Source organism: Mytilus edulis, chromosome 14 (assembly GCF_963676685.1).
Source record: "Mytilus edulis chromosome 14, xbMytEdul2.2, whole genome shotgun sequence".
In the NCBI taxonomy this organism is placed as follows: Eukaryota; Metazoa; Mollusca; class Bivalvia; order Mytilida; family Mytilidae; genus Mytilus; species Mytilus edulis.
In genome coordinates, this window is record NC_092357.1 from 52,468,045 (window position 1) to 52,485,296 (window position 17,252).

Sequence of the window (17,252 nt, forward strand, 5' to 3'; positions counted from 1 at the left end):
AGACTTTTGACTTTGGAATTTCCAAAATGGCCACCGTTGCCATGGAAACTGCAAAAAAGTCAAAATTCTCAAAATGCTTTGAACTTAATAAAACTTGATATTATTGTTAACTGGCAAGTAAAGATGAGACTTTTGACTTTGAAATTTTCAAAATGGCTGCCGTTGCCATGGAAACAGCAGAAATGTGATTTTTTTTTAAATGCTCTCAATGTACTGAAAATTTACAGAAAGATGTATTGCCATGCATATATGTGCATTCACTGTTCAACAATTTTCAAATGGCTGCCGCTTAGTGGCAATAGGGGGAAGGGTGACATCCGCTATTGCTTGCAATGGCAATTCTAGTTATGTCACCCGATCGACAATGTCGGGTGACATATTGCTTTTCCTCTGTTTCTTTTTCCGTATTATTATTATTATTATTTTTCTTCCACCTAATTTTGTCCGCCCGCTTTCTCAGAGCCAAAGGAACCAATCTGAATGATGGTGCACTATAACAAGGAACCCTGACTTTCCTGTTGCTTTTTAATATTGGCACTAAAAAAATGGCTGCCATCACCATGGAAACTGAAAAATGGTGAAAAAATATAATTTTAGAGTTAGGTGAATTGTTTGAGAATGCTTAACCTTAAAATCTTTAGATTTTAATACAATGTAGGTGCCCACTATATACTGCTTTGGGATGATTTTGGCAATCATTGGAACTGCTATGTTGCCATGGATACTACACCAAAAATTTCCAAAATATGGAAATGCTCCAAATTTTATAAAACTTCACAGTAACGATGAGCAACATTGTAAGATGTGGAATTTGGCGTTGGAATTTTGAAAATGTCTGCCGTTACCATGGAAACAATGCAAAACAGGTCAAAATGGTCCAAAAACCTTAAAGTGGCATTAACTTTCTTAATATAGTAGGTCAAATGGATCGAAACTTTGATGGTATGGTCCGTCCCATGTACCAATGTGGTATATGCCATTAAATTTTGGGAATGGTCTCTGTTGCCATAGGAACCAATCAAAATGTCAAAAATTTCAAAAGTTTCAAAATGTCAAAAATTGATGAAACTTAATATGATTGTAGACTGGCAAGTTTGGATGAGACTTTTGAAGTTGGAATTTCTAAAATGGCTACCGTTGCCATGGAAACTGGAAAATTTGTCAAATATTTTCAAAATGCTCCAAACTTAATGAAACTTAATATTATTGTAAACTGGCATGTATAGATGAGACTTTTGACTTTGAAAATTTCAAAATGGCTGCCGTTGCCATGGAAACAGCAAAAATGTCATGTTTTTAAAAATGATCTAAATGTACTGAAAATTTACAGAAAAATGCATAGCCATGCAAATATGTGCATTCACTGTTAAAAGTTTTTGAAATGGCTGCCGCTTAGTGGCAATTGGGGGGAAGGGTGACATCCGCTATTGCTTGCAATGGCAATTCTAGTTATGTCACCCGATCGACAATGTCGGGTGACATATTGCTTTTCCTCCGTTTCTTTTTTTTATTATTATTATTATTATTCTTCCACCTAATTTTGTCCCGCAGTTTTTTTGGAGCCAATGGAACCAATGTTAATGATAGTTAACTATAATGAGGAACACAAAATTTCGGGTTGCAGTAGGGTCTAAGACCATAAAAAATGGCTGCCGTTACCATGGAAACGGAACAATTGTGAAAAATTCCATTTTTTGGTTTTGGTGAATTATTTGGACATGCTTAAACTCAGAATCATTATATTTTGATACAATGTAGGTGCCGGCCATATACTGGTTTTGGATGATTTTGGCAGTCATTGGAACTACTATGTTGCCATGGAAACTACACCAAAAATTTCAAAAATATCAAAATGCTCCGAATTTTTTGAAACTTCATAGTAACGATGAGCAACATTGGTACATGCGTAATTTGGCGTTGGAATTTCCAAAATGTCTGCCGTTACCATGGAAACAGTGCATAAGTGTCAAAATGATCTAAAAACTTCAGGATTTGGTGAATAATTTTAGTATGCTTGAGCTTGAAATCATCAAACTTTTACACAATATAGTTGTCCACTGTATACAGGTTTTGAATGATTTTGACAATCATTGGAACTCTTCTGTTACCATGGATACACTAGCAAAAATTTAAAAAAAAATCAAAATGCTTTAAACTTAATGAAACTTCCCAATGATGTTGACTGTCATGTGTTGAAGCAGAATTTGAAGTTGGAATTTCCAAAATGGCTGCCGTTGCCATGGAAACATCAAAAATTTCAAAAATTTTATAATGCTTCAAATGTTCTGAAAATTTGTAGAAAGATGAATTATCATGCATATATGTAAAATCACTGTTTAAAATTGTTGAAATGGCTGCCACTTAGTGGCAATGGCGGGAAGGGTGACATCCGCTATTGCTTGCAATGGCAAATCTAGTTATATTTATTCTTCCACACTTTTTTGTCCATTCTATTTCTCGGAATTGGCTTGAACAATATTGATGGAACTATACCATAATGTAGACCACCACATTCTATAGTGCAGTGGGATATGGCACCATCAAGATGGCTCCCGTTGCCATGGAAACGAAACAAATGTGAAAAAATCCCGTTTTTTGTTTTGGTGAACTATTTGGATAGGCTTTAACTCAGAACCATTATATTTTAATACAATGTAGGTGCCCACTATATACAGGTGTTTGGATGATTTTGGCACTCATTCGAACTACTATGTTGCCATGGAAACAACACCAAAAATTTCAAAAATCTCAAAATGCTCCGAACTTCATGAAACTTCACAGTAACGATGAGCAACATTGGAAGATGTGGAATTTGGCGTTGGAATTTCCAAAATATCCGTTATTACCATGGAAACAATGCAAAAATGTCAACACTTTGAATTTTCACAGAACATTCCAGAACATCAATGTTAAATTTGTTCTAGAGACATTAGATGATATATTGGTATGCCTACATGTTATGACCATATTAGGAAATTCCAAAATGGCCGCCATTGCCATGGAAACTGGACAAAAGTTTAACATTGACCCTACGGGAAAACACTCTTAAGCTGCATTTTTTTTAAAAATATAACAACAATTCCATGCATATCGTAATCAGGAGTATGTGCACGTAATGCTGTACTGCTAACCTGTACTAGAATATGCTAGAATAAAAATATGTATTTTATTTAACGTGCTTCTTTTCTATACAAAAATCGCGCTTTTAAGAGAAAATCGCCACCGAGAGAATGAGAAACACTCAGAGTACATATTACTGACATTTCTTCACTTGCGTTAAAGTACATATCCGTGAATGACACACCTGTTAAAATCTACACATTAGCTGAAATCAATCGATAAACATGTAATTTAATTGTACACGATAAGTTACATGTATTGTGTGATACGCGAGCTATTGAAGAATAAATTGAACAGTTAGTACGCCGCTCCGTCAATATATACACGTGTTGTCTGTCCAACGTCCCCTCTAGAAAGAATATTAATATGCTAAGTCCACGATAATATCCTTGAGTATCACGTGACACCACCTTCCTACTTGCGCGCATGTCTAATTTTAGATTTAAAAGGATTCCCAAACTATGTATAGAACTGAAACGTATTCAACGGAAGAGAAAAAAAATGGGGGGGGGGGGGGGGGTGTTGTCGTGTGTGTGAAGAAATGCTGATTCCCACATGTATAATAGATATTTGACTTTTGTACACTCATAAGTATTGATGCTACTGTGACCATGTGCAGTACGGGGTGCCATCCTCAGCTATTGCTAGCAATAGCAAATCTAGTGTTAGAATAACTCAGTCGCAATTCATTTTTTTTTCGGATGTAAGAGTTGTTCTCAATACTACATGTACAATTGTGCGTGAGATATTTGTCACTGAACAGCACGAAACATATAGAAAATGAAGAAAAAAACCATGCAAAATATGTCATTTTCGGCTATAGAAAGTATTGATCAATCAACCAAATCATGATCAGAGTGATCAAATCATGATCACATTGATTAAATCATGATTAGAGATTGATCGATCGATCAATCTATCAAGTGTTGATATCAGACAAGTAATCAATCAATTGCAGAATCCGAAATAAACGTCCCATCGCTATTTTTACAAACTGTCAATCATTAGAAAGTATTGATCAATCAACCAAATCATGATCAGAGTGATCAAATCATGATCACATGGATTAAATCATGATTACAGATTGATCGATCGATCAATCAATCAAGTGTTGATATCAAACAAGTAATCAATCAAGTGCAGAATCCGAAATAAACGTCCCATCGCTATTTTTACAAACTGTCAATCATTCGATTAATCAATCAATCAAACGATCGATCAATTGATTGATTGATCAATCATGATCACAAACCATCAATCAACCAATACACGTATCGTCTCCATTGAATTTATGAAAGAAAAAACTTTAATTCGCTTTTCGTATTATTATGGCACCCTCAACGGAGTTGGGGTGACATATTGTTATTGTTCGTTTCTTTTTTTCTTATTATTATGGCACCCTCAACGGAGTTGGGGTGACGTATTGTTATTCTACGTTTCTTTTTTTTCTTATTATGGCACCCTCAACGGAGTTGGGGTGACGTATTGTTATTCTACGTTTCTTTTTTTTCTTATTATTATTATGTCACCCGATCGACAATGTCGGGTGACATATTGCTATTCCTCTGTTTCTTTTTCACTATTATTATGTCACCCGATCGACAATGTCGGGTGACATATTGCTATTCCTCTGTTTCTTTTTCACTATTATTATTATTATTATGGCACCCTCAACGGAGTTGGGGTGACGTATTGTTATTCTACGTTTCTTTTTTTTCTTATTATGGCACCCTCAACGGAGTTGGGGTGACATCTTGTTATTGTTCGTTTCTTTTTTTTCTTTTTATTATTATTATTATTATGTCACCCGATCGACAATGTCGGGTGACATATTGCTATTCCTCTGTTTCTTTTTCACTATTATTATTATTATTATTATTATTATTCTTCCACCTAGTTTTGTCCGGCAGTTTTCTCAGAGCCAAAGGAACCAATCTGAATGATGGTGCACTATAACAAGGAACCCTGACTTACCAGTTGCAGTGCAACTTTGTGGAACTAAAAAATGGCTGCCATCACCATGGAAACCGAAAAATAATGGAAAATTCCAGTTTTTGGTTTTGATGAAATATTTGGAAATGCTTTAACTTAGAATCATTATATTTTGATACAATGTAGGTGCCGGGCATATACTGGTTTTGGATGATTTTGGCAATCATTGGAACTGCTATGTTGCCATGGATACTACACCAAAAATTTCCAAAATATGGAAATCCTCCAAATTTTATAAAACTTCACAGTAATGATGAGCAACATTGGTAGATGTGGAATTTGGTGTTGCAATATCGAAAATGTCTGCCGTTACCATGGAAACAATGCAAAACAGGTCAAAATGGTCCAAAAACCTTTAAGTGCAATTTACTTTCTTAAAATGGTAGGTCAAATGGATTGAAACGTTGATGGTATGGTCCCTCCCATGTACCAATGTGGTATATGCCATTCAATTTTGGGAATGGTCTCTGTTGCCATAGGAACCATCCCAAATGTCAAAAATTTCAAAATGCTCCAAATTTGATGAAACTTAATATTTTTGTAGACTGGCAAGTCTGGATGAGACTTTTGCAGTTGGAATTTCCAAAATGGCCACCGTTGCCATGGAAACTGCGGAAATGTCAAATATTTTCAAAATGCTCCAAACTTTATGAAACTTAATATTATTGTTAACTTGCATGTATAGATGAGACTTTTGACTTCGGAATTTTCAAAATGGCTGCCGTTGCCATGGAAACAGCAAAAATGTGAAATTTTCTAAAATGCTCTCAATGTACTGAAAATTTACAGAAAGATGTACTGCGATGCATATATGTGCATTCACTGTTAAACAATTATGAAATGGCTGCCGCTTAGTGGCCATTGGGGGAAGGGTGACATCCGCTATTGCTTGCAATGGCAATTCTAGTTATTTTTATTCTTCCACACATTTTGTCCATACTATTTCTCAGAATTGGTCAGACCAATGTTGATGGAACTATACCATAATATGAACCGCCATGTTAAGTTGTGCAAGAGACATTGGAATGGTAAAAAATGGCCGCCGTTGCCATGGAAACTGATCAAATGTGAAAAAAAATGCAAATTTTAAATCTTTCATTATAAGACCTACCTGGATGAAACTTAGTGGTAATGTTCCTCGGTATGCCTAGATGTTGTGACAATATAAGAAAATTCCAAAATGGCCGCCATTGTCATGGAAACAGGGCGAAAGTTTAACATTGGCCCTATCGGAAAATACATTAAAGATGCATTTTCTTGAAGAATATAGCATCAATCCCAATGAAACTTTATAGATATGTAACATGGCATGTCCCAAAGTGGCACCTGTTTTTGGAATTTTAGAAATGGTACCCGTTACCATGGAAATAGCAAAAATTTCAAAAATTTCAAAATGCTCCAAAATTAATGAAACGTTACAACAATGTTAATACACATCTGTAGATGCAATCTTTGACTTTGGAATTTTCAAAATGGCTGCCGCTCACCTGGCAATAGGGGAAGGGTGCCATCCGCTATTGCTTGCAATGGCAAATCTAGTTATGTCACCCGATCGACAATGTCGGGTGACATATTGCTTTTCCTCTGTTTCTTTACTATTATTATTATTATTCTTCCAATGATTTTGTCCGGCAGTTTTCTTGGAGACAATGGAACCAATCTTAATGATAGTTGACTATAATGAGGATCACAAAATTCCGGGTTGCAGTAGGTCATAAGACCATTAAAAATGGCTGCCGTTACCATGGAAACGGAACAAATGTGAAAAATTAAATTTTTGGGTTTTGGTGAATAATTTGGAGATGCTTAAACTCAGAATCATTATATTTTGATACAATGTAGGTGCCGGGCATATACTGGTTTTGGATGATTTTGGCAATCATTGGAACTACTATGTTGTCATGGAAACTACACCAAAAATTTCCAAAATATCAAAATGCTCCAAATTTTTTTAAACTTAAGCATAACGATGAGCAACTTTGGTAGATGTGGAATTTGGCGTTGGAATTTCGAAAATGTCTTGTGTTACCATGGAAACAAGGCAAAAATGGTCAAAACGCTTTAAAAACCTTAAAAAGGGGCATTTACTTCCTTAAAATGGTAGGTCAAATCCATTGAAACTCTTATGGTATGTTCCCTCCCATGTACCAATGTGGAATCTGCCATTAGAAATTTGGAATGGTCTGTGTTACCATAGAAACCAGCCAAAATGTCAAAAATTTCTAAAATTTCAAAATGCTCAAAAAATATTGAAACTTAGTATGATTGTTGACTGTCAAGTCTGCATGAGAATTTTGGAGTTGGAATTTCCAAAATGGCGGCGGTTGCCATGGAAACTGCAGAAATGTTAAATATTTTCAAAATGCTCCAAACTTAATCAAACTTAATATTATTGTCAACTGGCATGTATGGATGAGACTTTGGACTTTGGAATTTTCAAAATGGCTGCCATTGCCATGGAAACAGCAGAAATGTGAAACTTTTGGCAAATGCTGTTATTGTATTGAAAATTTACAGAAAGATATATCGCAATTCATAGATCTGCATTCACTGTTAAGTTGTTTTGAAATGGCTGCCGCTTAGTGGCAATGAGGGGAAGGGTGACATCAGCTATTGCTTGCAATGGCAATTCTAGTTATTATGTCACCCGATCGACAATGTCGGGTGACATATTGCTATTCCTCTGTTTCTTTTTCACTATTATTATTATTATTATTATTATTTTTCTTCCACCTAGTTTTGTCCGGCAGTTTTCTCAGAGCCAAAGGAACCAATCTGAATGATGGTGCACTATAACAAGGAACCCTGACTTTCCAGTTGCAGTGCAACTTTGGAACTAAAAAATGGCTGCCATCACCATGGAAACCGAAAAATAATGGAAAATTCCAGTTTTTGGTTTTGATGAATGATTTGGAAATGCTTTAACTTAGAATCATTATGTTTTGATACAATGTAGGTGCCGGGCATATACTGGTTTTGGGATGATTTTGGCAATCATTGGAACTGCTATGTTGCCATGGATACTACACCAAAAATTTCCAAATCATGGAAATGCTCCAAATTTTATAAAATTTCACAGTAACGATAAGCAACATTGGTAGAGGTGGAATTTTGCGTTGGAATTTCCAAAATGGTTGCCGTTACCATGGAAACAATGCAAAAATGGTCAAAATGGTCCAAAAACACCTAAAAGTGGCATTTACTTTCTTAAAAGGGTAGGTCAAATCCATTGAAACTCTGATGGTATGTTCCCTCCCATGTACCAATGTGGTATCTGCCATTAGAAATTTGGAATTGTTTGTGTAACCATAGAAACCAGCCAAAATGTCAAAAATTTCAAAAATTTAAAAATGCTCAAAAAGTAATGAAACTTACTATGATTGTTGACTCTCAAGTCTGCATGAAACTTTTGAAGTTGGAATTTCCAAAATGGCTACCGTTGCCATGGAAACTGGAAAAATGTCAAATATTTTCTAAATGCTCCAAACTTAATGAAACTTAATAATATTGTAAACTGGCATGTATAGATGAGACTTTTGACTTTGAAACTTTCAAAATGGCTGCCGTTGCCATGGAAACAGCAAAAATGTCATATCTTTAAAAATGATCTAAATGTACTGAAAATTTACAGAAAAATTTACAGAAAAATGTATAGCCATGCAAATATGTGCATTCACTCTTAAAAGTTTTTGAAATGGCTGCCGCTTAGTGGCAATGGGGGGAAGGGTGACATCCGCTATTGCTTGCAATAGCAATTCTAGTTATTATTATTCTTCCACCTAGTTTTGTCCGGCAGTTTTCTCAGAGCCAAAGGAACCAATCTGAATGATGGTGCACTATAACAAGGAACCCTGACTTTCCAGTTGCAGTGCAACTTTGGAACTAAAAAATGGCTGCCATCACCATGGAAACCGAAAAATAATGGAAAATTCCAGTTTTTGGTTTTGATGAATTATTTGGAAATGCTTTAACTTAGAATCATTATATTTTGATACAATGTAGGTGCCGGGCATATACTGGTTTTGGATGATTTTGGCAATCATTGGAACTGCTATGTTGCCATGGATACTACACCAAAAATTTCAAAAATATGGAAATGCTCCAAATTTTATAAAACTTCACAGTAATGATGAGCAACATTGGTACATGTGGAATTTGGTGTTGCAATTTCGAAAATGTCTGCCGTTACTATGGAAACAATGCAAAACAGGTCAAAATGGTCCAAAAACCTTCAAGTGGCATTTACTTTCTTAAAATGGTAGGTCAAATTGATTGAAACTTTGATGGTATGGTCCCTCCCATGTACTAATGTGGTATATGCCATTCAATTTTGGGAACGGTCTCTGTTGCCATAGGAACCATCCCAAATGTCAAAAATTTCAAAAATTTCAAAATGCTCCAAAATTGATGAAACTTAATAGGATTGTACACTGACAAGTCTGAATGAGACTTTTGAAGTTGGAATTTCCAAAATGGCCACCGTTGCCATGGAAACTGCGCAAAAAGTCAAATATTTTCAAAATGCTCCAAACTTTATGAAACTTAATATTATTGTTAACTTGCATGTATAGATGAGACTTTTGACTTTGGAATTTTCAAAATGGCTGCCGTTGCCATGGAAACAGCAAAAATGTGAAATTTTCTAAAATGCTCTCAATGTACTGAAAATTTACAGAATGATGTACTGCAATGCATATATGTGCATTCACTGTTAAACAATTTTGAAATGGCTGCCGCTTAGTGGCAATTGGGGGAAGGGTGACATCCGCTATTGCTTGCAATGGCAATTCTAGTTATTATTATTCTTCCACCTTTTTTTGTCCGACAGGTTTTTTGGAGTAAAATGGAACCAATCTTAATGATAATTCACTATAAGGAGGAACACAAAATTTCGGGTTGCAGTAGGGTCTAAGACCATAAAAAATGGCTGCCGTTTCCATGGAAACGGAACAATTGCGAAAAATTCCAGTTTTTGGTTTTGTGAATAATTTAGAGATGCTTAAACTCAGAATCATCATATTTTATCACAATGTAGGTTCCAGCCATATATTGGTTTTGGATGATATTGGCAATCATTGGAACCACTATGTTGCCATGGAAACTACCCCAAAAATTTCAAAAATTTCAAAATGCTCCAAATTTTTTGAAACTTCATAGTAACGATGAGCAACTTTGGTAGAAGCGTAATTTGGCATTGGAATTTCCAAAATGTCTGCCGTTGCCATGGAAACAGTGCATAAGTGTCAAAATGCTCTAAAAACCTCAGGGTTTGGTAAATAATTTTGGTATGCTAGAACTTGAAATCATCAAATTTTTACACCATATAGTTGTCCACCTTATACAGCTTTTGAATGATTTTGACAATCATTGGAACTCTTCTGTTACCATGGATACAGGATCAAATATTTCAAAAATTTCAAAATGGTCCAAAATTGATGAAACTTAATATTATTGTTGACTGCCAAGTCTGGATGAGACTTTTGACTTTGGAATTTCCAAAATGGCCACCGTTGCCATGGAAACTGCAAAAAAGTCAAAAATTCTCTAAATGCTTTGAACTTAATCAAACTTGATATTATTGTTAACTGACAAGTAATGATGAGGCTTTTGACTTTGAAATTTTCAAAATGGCTGCCGTTGCCATGGAAACGGCAGAAATGTGAAATTTTTAAAATGCTGTGAATGTACTGAAAATTTACAGAAAGATGTATTGCCATGCATATATGTGCATTCACTGTTAAACGATTCTGAAATGGCTGCAACTTAGTGGCAATGGGGGGAAGGGTGACATCCGCTATTGCTTGCAATGGCAATTCTAGTTATTATTATTTTTCTTCCACCTAGTTTTGTCCGGCGGTTTTCTCAGAGCCAAAGGAACCAATCTAAATGATGGTGCACTATAACAAGGAACCCTGACTTTCCAGTTGCAGTGCAACTTTGGAACTAAAAAATGGCTGCCATCACCATGGAAACCGAAAAATAATGGAAAATTCCAGTTTTTGGTTTTGATGAATTATTTGGAAATGCTTTAACTTAGAATCATTATATTTTGATACAATGTAGGTGCCGGGCATATACTGGTTTTGGATGATTTTGGCAATCATTGGAACTGCTATGTTGCCATGGATACTACACCAAATATTTCAAAAATATGGAAATGCTCCAAATTTTATAAAACTTCACAGTAATGATGAGCAACATTGATAGATGTGGAATTTGGTGTTGCAATATCGAAAATGTCTGCCGTTACCATGGAAACAATGCAAAACAGGTCAAAATGGTCCAAAAACCTTTAAGTGGCATTTACTTTCTTAAAATGGTAGGTCAAATTGATTGAAACTTTGATGGTATGGTCCCTCCCATGTACCAATGTGGTATATGCCATTCAATTTTGGGAACGGTCTCTGTTGCCATAGGAACCATCCCAAATGTCAAAAAATTCAAAAAATTCAAAATGCTCCAAAATTGATGAAACTTAATATGATTGTACACTGATAAGTCTGAATAAGACTTTTGAAGTTGGAATTTCCAAAATGGCCACCGTTGCCATGGAAACTGCGGAAATGTCAAATATTTTCAAAATGCTCCAAACTTAATGAAACTTGATATTATTGTTCACTTGCATGTATAGATGAGACTTTTGACTTCGGAATTTTCAAAATGGCTGCCGTTGCCATGGAAACAGCAAAAATGTGAAATTTTCTAAAATGCTCTGAATGTACTGAAAATTTACAGAAAGATGTACTGCAATGCACATATGTGCATTCACTGTTAAAAGTTTTTGAAATGGCTGCCGCTTAGTGGCAATTGGGGGAAGGGTGACATCCGCTATTGCTTGCAATGGCAATTCTAGTTATGGCACCCTAAACGGAGTTTGGGTGACATATTGTTATTCTACGTTTCTTTTTTTCTTATTATGGCACCCTCAACGGAGTTGGGGTGACGTATTGTTATTCTACGTTTCTTTTTTTTTTCTTATTATTATTATGGCACCCTCAACGGAGTTGGGGTGACATATTGTTATTGTTCGTTTCTTTTTGTCTTATTTTTATTATATTTATTCTTCCACACTTTTTTGTCCATACTATTTCTCAGAATTGGCTTAAACAATATTGATGGAACTATACCATAATGTTGACCACCACATTGAATAGTGCAGTGAGGTATGGCATCATCAAGATGGCTGCCGTTGCCATGGAAACGAAACAAATGTGAAAAATTTCTGTTTTTTGTTTTGGTGAACTGTTTGAATATGCTTACACTCAGAATCATCATATTTTAATACAATGTAGGTGCCCACTATATACAGGTGTTGGGTGATTTTGGCACACATTGGACCTACTATGTTGCCATGGAAACTAAACCAAAAATTTCAAAAATATCAAAATGCTCAAAACTTAATGAAACTTCACAGTAACGATGAGCAACATTGGAAGATGTGGAATTTGGCGTTGGAATTTCCAAAATATCTGTTGTTACCATGAAAACAATGCAAAAAGGTCAAAACTTTGAATTTTCACAGAACATTCCAGAACATCAATGGTAAATTTATTCTAGAGACATTAAATGGTAAAGGATGGTATATATGATTATGGAGGGAAAAAGTTGCAGCGGGGGTTTGACTTTGGAATATTCTAAATGGCCGCCGTTACCATGGGAACAGCAAAATTATGAAAAACTTCAAAATGCTTTAAATTTAATGAAACTTATAACAAATTTTGCCTAGCTTATGTAGACTTAACTTTTGAGTTTCGAATTTTCAAAATGGCCGCCGTTGCCATGGAAACAGCAAAAATTTTCTAAATGGCTGCCGCTGGCCTGGCAATGGGGAAAGGGTGCCATCCGCTATTGCTTGCAATGACAAATCTAGTTATTTTATTTATTCTTCCACACATTTTGTCCATGCTATTTCTCAGAATTGGCTGGAACAATGTTGATGGAACTTTACCATAATGTAGACCACTATATGAAATTGTGCAATCGGGGTATGGCATCATCAAGATGGCTCCCGTTGCCATGGAAACTGATGAAATGTGAAAAAAAATGCAATTTCTAAATCTTTTATTATAAGACCTAGCTGGATGAAATTTTATGGTAATGCTCCTTGGTACGCCTAGGTGTTGTGACAATATTAGGAAATTCCAAAATGGCCGCCATTGTCATGGAAACAGGGCGAAAGTTTATTATTGGCCCAATGGGAAAACATATTCAAGCTGCATTTCCTGCAAGAATATTAGATCAAACCTTCTACAACTTAATGAATATGTTACATGGCATGTCCCAAAGTGGCACCTGTCTTTGGAATTTTGGAAATGGTACCCGTTACCATGGAAATAGCAAAAATTTCAAAAATTTCAAAATGCTCCAAAATTGACGAAACTTTACAAAAATGTTAATTGGCATTTGTATATGTTATCTTTGACTTTGGATTTTTCAAAATGGCTGCCGCTCACCTGGCAATGGGGGAAGGGTGCCATCCGTTATTGCTAGCAATTACAAATCTAGTTATTATTATGGCACCCTCAACGGAGTTGGGGTGACATCTTGTTATTGTTCGTTTCTTTTTTTTCTTTTTATTATTATTAAGTCACCAAAACGGAGTTTTGGGGACTTTATGTTTTTGTTCGGTTTCTTATTATTATTATGGCACCCTCAACGGAGTTGGGGTGACGTATTGTTATTCTACGTTTCTTTTTTTTTTCTTATTATGGCACCCTAAACGGAGTTTGGGTGACATATTGTTATTCTACGTTTCTTTTTGTTTTTATGGCACCCTCAACGGAGTTGGGGTGACGTATTGTTATTCTACGTTTCTTTTTTTTTTCTTATTATTATTTTTATTATTTTTCTTCCACACATTTTGTCCAGGAGATTTCTCGATATCCAATGGACCAAAGTTGATGGAACTCTATTATATTAAGGACCCTTAGGTTAAGAGTTGCAGGCACCATGGAAGGGTTCAAGATGGCTGCCGTTTCCATGGAAACTGCAAAAATGTGAAAAATTTTCAAAATTCCAAATTCTTCATTATAAGACCCAAGTGGATGAAACTTTGTGGAAGTGTTACCTGATATGCCTAGATGTGCATGCAATATCAAGAGGTTCCAAAATGGCCGCCATTGTCATGGAAACAGGGCGAAAGTTTAACATTGACCATATGGGAAAACACATAAAAGCTACATTTTCTTGAAGAATATAGCATCAATCCCAATGAAACTTTATAGATATGTAAAATGGCATGTACCAATGTGGCACCTGTCTTTGGAATTTTGGAAATGGTAACTGTTACCATGGAAACAGCAAAAATTTCAAAAATTTCAAATTGCTCCAAACTTTATGAAATTTTACAACAATGTTAATAGACATTTGTAGATGCCTTCTTTGACTTTGGAATTTTCAAAATGGATGCCGCTCACCTGGCAATGGGGGAAGGGTGCCATCCGTTATTGCTAGCAATTACAAATCTAGTTAACTTTTCATTTTGTAAATGTACTATCTTAAAAAAATCAAAATAATAAATGCAAGCAAAAGTTTCTAAATTTACAGTTATAGAATTTATTTCAAAGCAGTTATTCTAAGCGTTCTTTTAAGGGCCAATTAATTGTCACTCAATAACAGTTACTGCCTTTTATTAAAGAAATGAGCAAATTCATATATAAGATTCTGATCTGTTTCAAAGCACATGTATTTGATTTCAGGCAGTATTATGTATTTTGCACAGATGGGACTGTCAATGCTAATGCTGTTGTCTCATCAGGAACCTACTCTTATACATTTACATCTGTTGATGGAATACAGACAGAGACAGAATATATCTGTGCTGTTGCTTTACATGATGGATCTTCACTCAGTGCTTACAGTAGTCCAGCAGTAGTAACTACTCAAGTTGGTTCAAGTATGTACTATATATATATTGATTTGTCTTTATACTCTATACTGAGTATGTATTATATATATATTGATTTGTCTTTATACTCTATACTGAGCCCAATAGACTGGATTTTCCAATCTAGTTCTGAGTCAGATAAAAAAGAACAACAATCTTTTTGCAGAAGACAACAGTTATACATGTTATAATTGACAATTCATTATATAGGTACAACTGGCTAACGGTAGAGCTTTATAGTTATAAATAAAAATAACATTCACCTGTAATTTACTTTGCACAATTGGCACACAGATTTGTCTAATTTATTATCAATCGGTCGCTGTGATAACGCGTCATTGATTACAAGCAGTTCATGGCGTGAACATCACTTGGGCATCAGAAATTTGTGGACTGAGATTATAAATATAACCAGTTAATTACAGTTGTATTGGATATACAATATTCATCCATGTACACATAATAAACGAATTTGTAATTGTCATTTTTTGTCGGGAATATAAAAAATAAAATTGAGAATGGACATGGGGAATGTGTCAAAGAGACAACAACCCGACCATAGAAAAAACAACAGAAGAAGGTCACCAACAGGTCTTCAATGTAGCGAGAAATTCCCACACCCGGAGGCATGCATGTCATACTCATACCCGTATTAATTTGCATATCCCCGCCCGAGGTTTTTTTTTTATACGGCATGGACAGAATTATTCGATTAATATCAAGGTGTTATTTCGGACAACATTCTTATTTAATTACAAAACTATTTATATTGTATTCTTCTTCATTTATCTGTACAAAATTAAAAAAACCCCGAGAAAACACAATTAGAAAAAGATGCCGACCACTACACAATGTATATACAATTTTAAAACGCTGTTTAATAACAAGGTTTTTACTGGGTGAAATATTTTCATTATGTCTTGATTGAATATAATCAAAATACACATGTAGTTTTTATACGACCGCAAAATTTGAAAATTTTTTCGTCGTATATTGCTATCACGTTGGCGTCGTCGGCGTCGTCGTCGTCGTCGTCGTCGTCCGAATACTTTTAGTTTTCGCACTCTAACTTTAGTAAAAGTGAATAGAAATCAATGAAATTTTAACACAAGGTTTATGAGCACAAAAGGAAGGTTGGGATTGATTTTCGGAGTTTTGGTTCCAACAGTTTAGGAATTAAGGGCCAAAAAAGGGCCCAAATAAGCATTATTCTTGGTTTTCGCACAATAACTTTAGTATAAGTAAATAGAAATCAATGAAATTTTAACACAAGGTTTATGACCACAAAAGGAAGGTTGGGATTGATTTTGGGAGTTGAGGTCACAACAGTTTATGCACCATAACTTTAGTATAAGTAAATAGAAATCTATGAAATTTAAACACAAGGTTTATGACCATAAAAGGAAGGTTGGGTTTGATTTTGGGAGTTTTGGTCCTAACAGTTTAGGAATAAGGGGCCCAAAGGGTCCAAAATTGAACTTTGTGTGATTTCATCAAAAATTGAATAATTGGGGTTCTTTGATATGCCGAATCTAACTATGTATGTAGATTCTTAATTTTTGGTCCCGTTTTCAAATTGGTCTACATTAAGGTCCAAAGGGTCCAAAATTAAACTTAGTTTGATTTTAACAAACATTGAATCCTTGGGGTTCTTTGATATGCTGAATTTAAAAATGTACTTAGATTTTTAATTATTGGCCTAGTTTTCAAGTTGGTCCAAATGGGGGTCCAAAATTAAACTTTGTTTGATTTCATCAAAAATTGAATAAATGGGTTCTTTGATATGCCAAATCTAACTGTGTATGTAGATTCTTAATTTTTGGTCCAGTTTTCAAATTGGTCTATATTAAGGTCCAAAGGGTCCAAAATTAAACTAAGTTTGATTTTAACAAAAATTAAATTCTTGGGCTTATTTGATATGCTTTATCTAAATATGTACTTTGATTTTTGATTATGGGCCCAGTTTTCAAGTTGGTCCAAATCAGGATTCAATATCAAGTATTGTGCAATAGCAAGAAATTTTCAATTGCACAGTATTGCACAATAGCAAGAAATATCTAATTGCACAATATTGTGCAATAGCAATTAATTTTCAATTGGAGTTATCTTTCTTTGTATAGAATAGTAGTTGATAATATATGTTGGAAATTTGCCAGACATGACTATGATGTCATTTTCTATTTTTATTTGCCAATAACTTTATGTAAATAACTTCATTGGAAATTTGCCAATATAAAATGTTGCTGATGAAGCT

The 17,252-nt window shown here is 34.9% G+C and overlaps 1 protein-coding gene across 1 annotated transcript in view; it reads left to right on the forward strand.

Annotated features, from left to right (window-relative positions):
• The window catches only part of LOC139503686 (uncharacterized), a 388,876-nt gene that overhangs the window by 166,742 nt on the left and 204,882 nt on the right, over positions 1-17,252 (forward strand). The window contains exon 30 of the mRNA XM_071293512.1: positions 14,811-15,007. Within this exon, the coding sequence (XP_071149613.1) occupies positions 14,811-15,007 (197 nt within the window). The remainder of the gene's footprint in view (positions 1-14,810; positions 15,008-17,252) is intronic.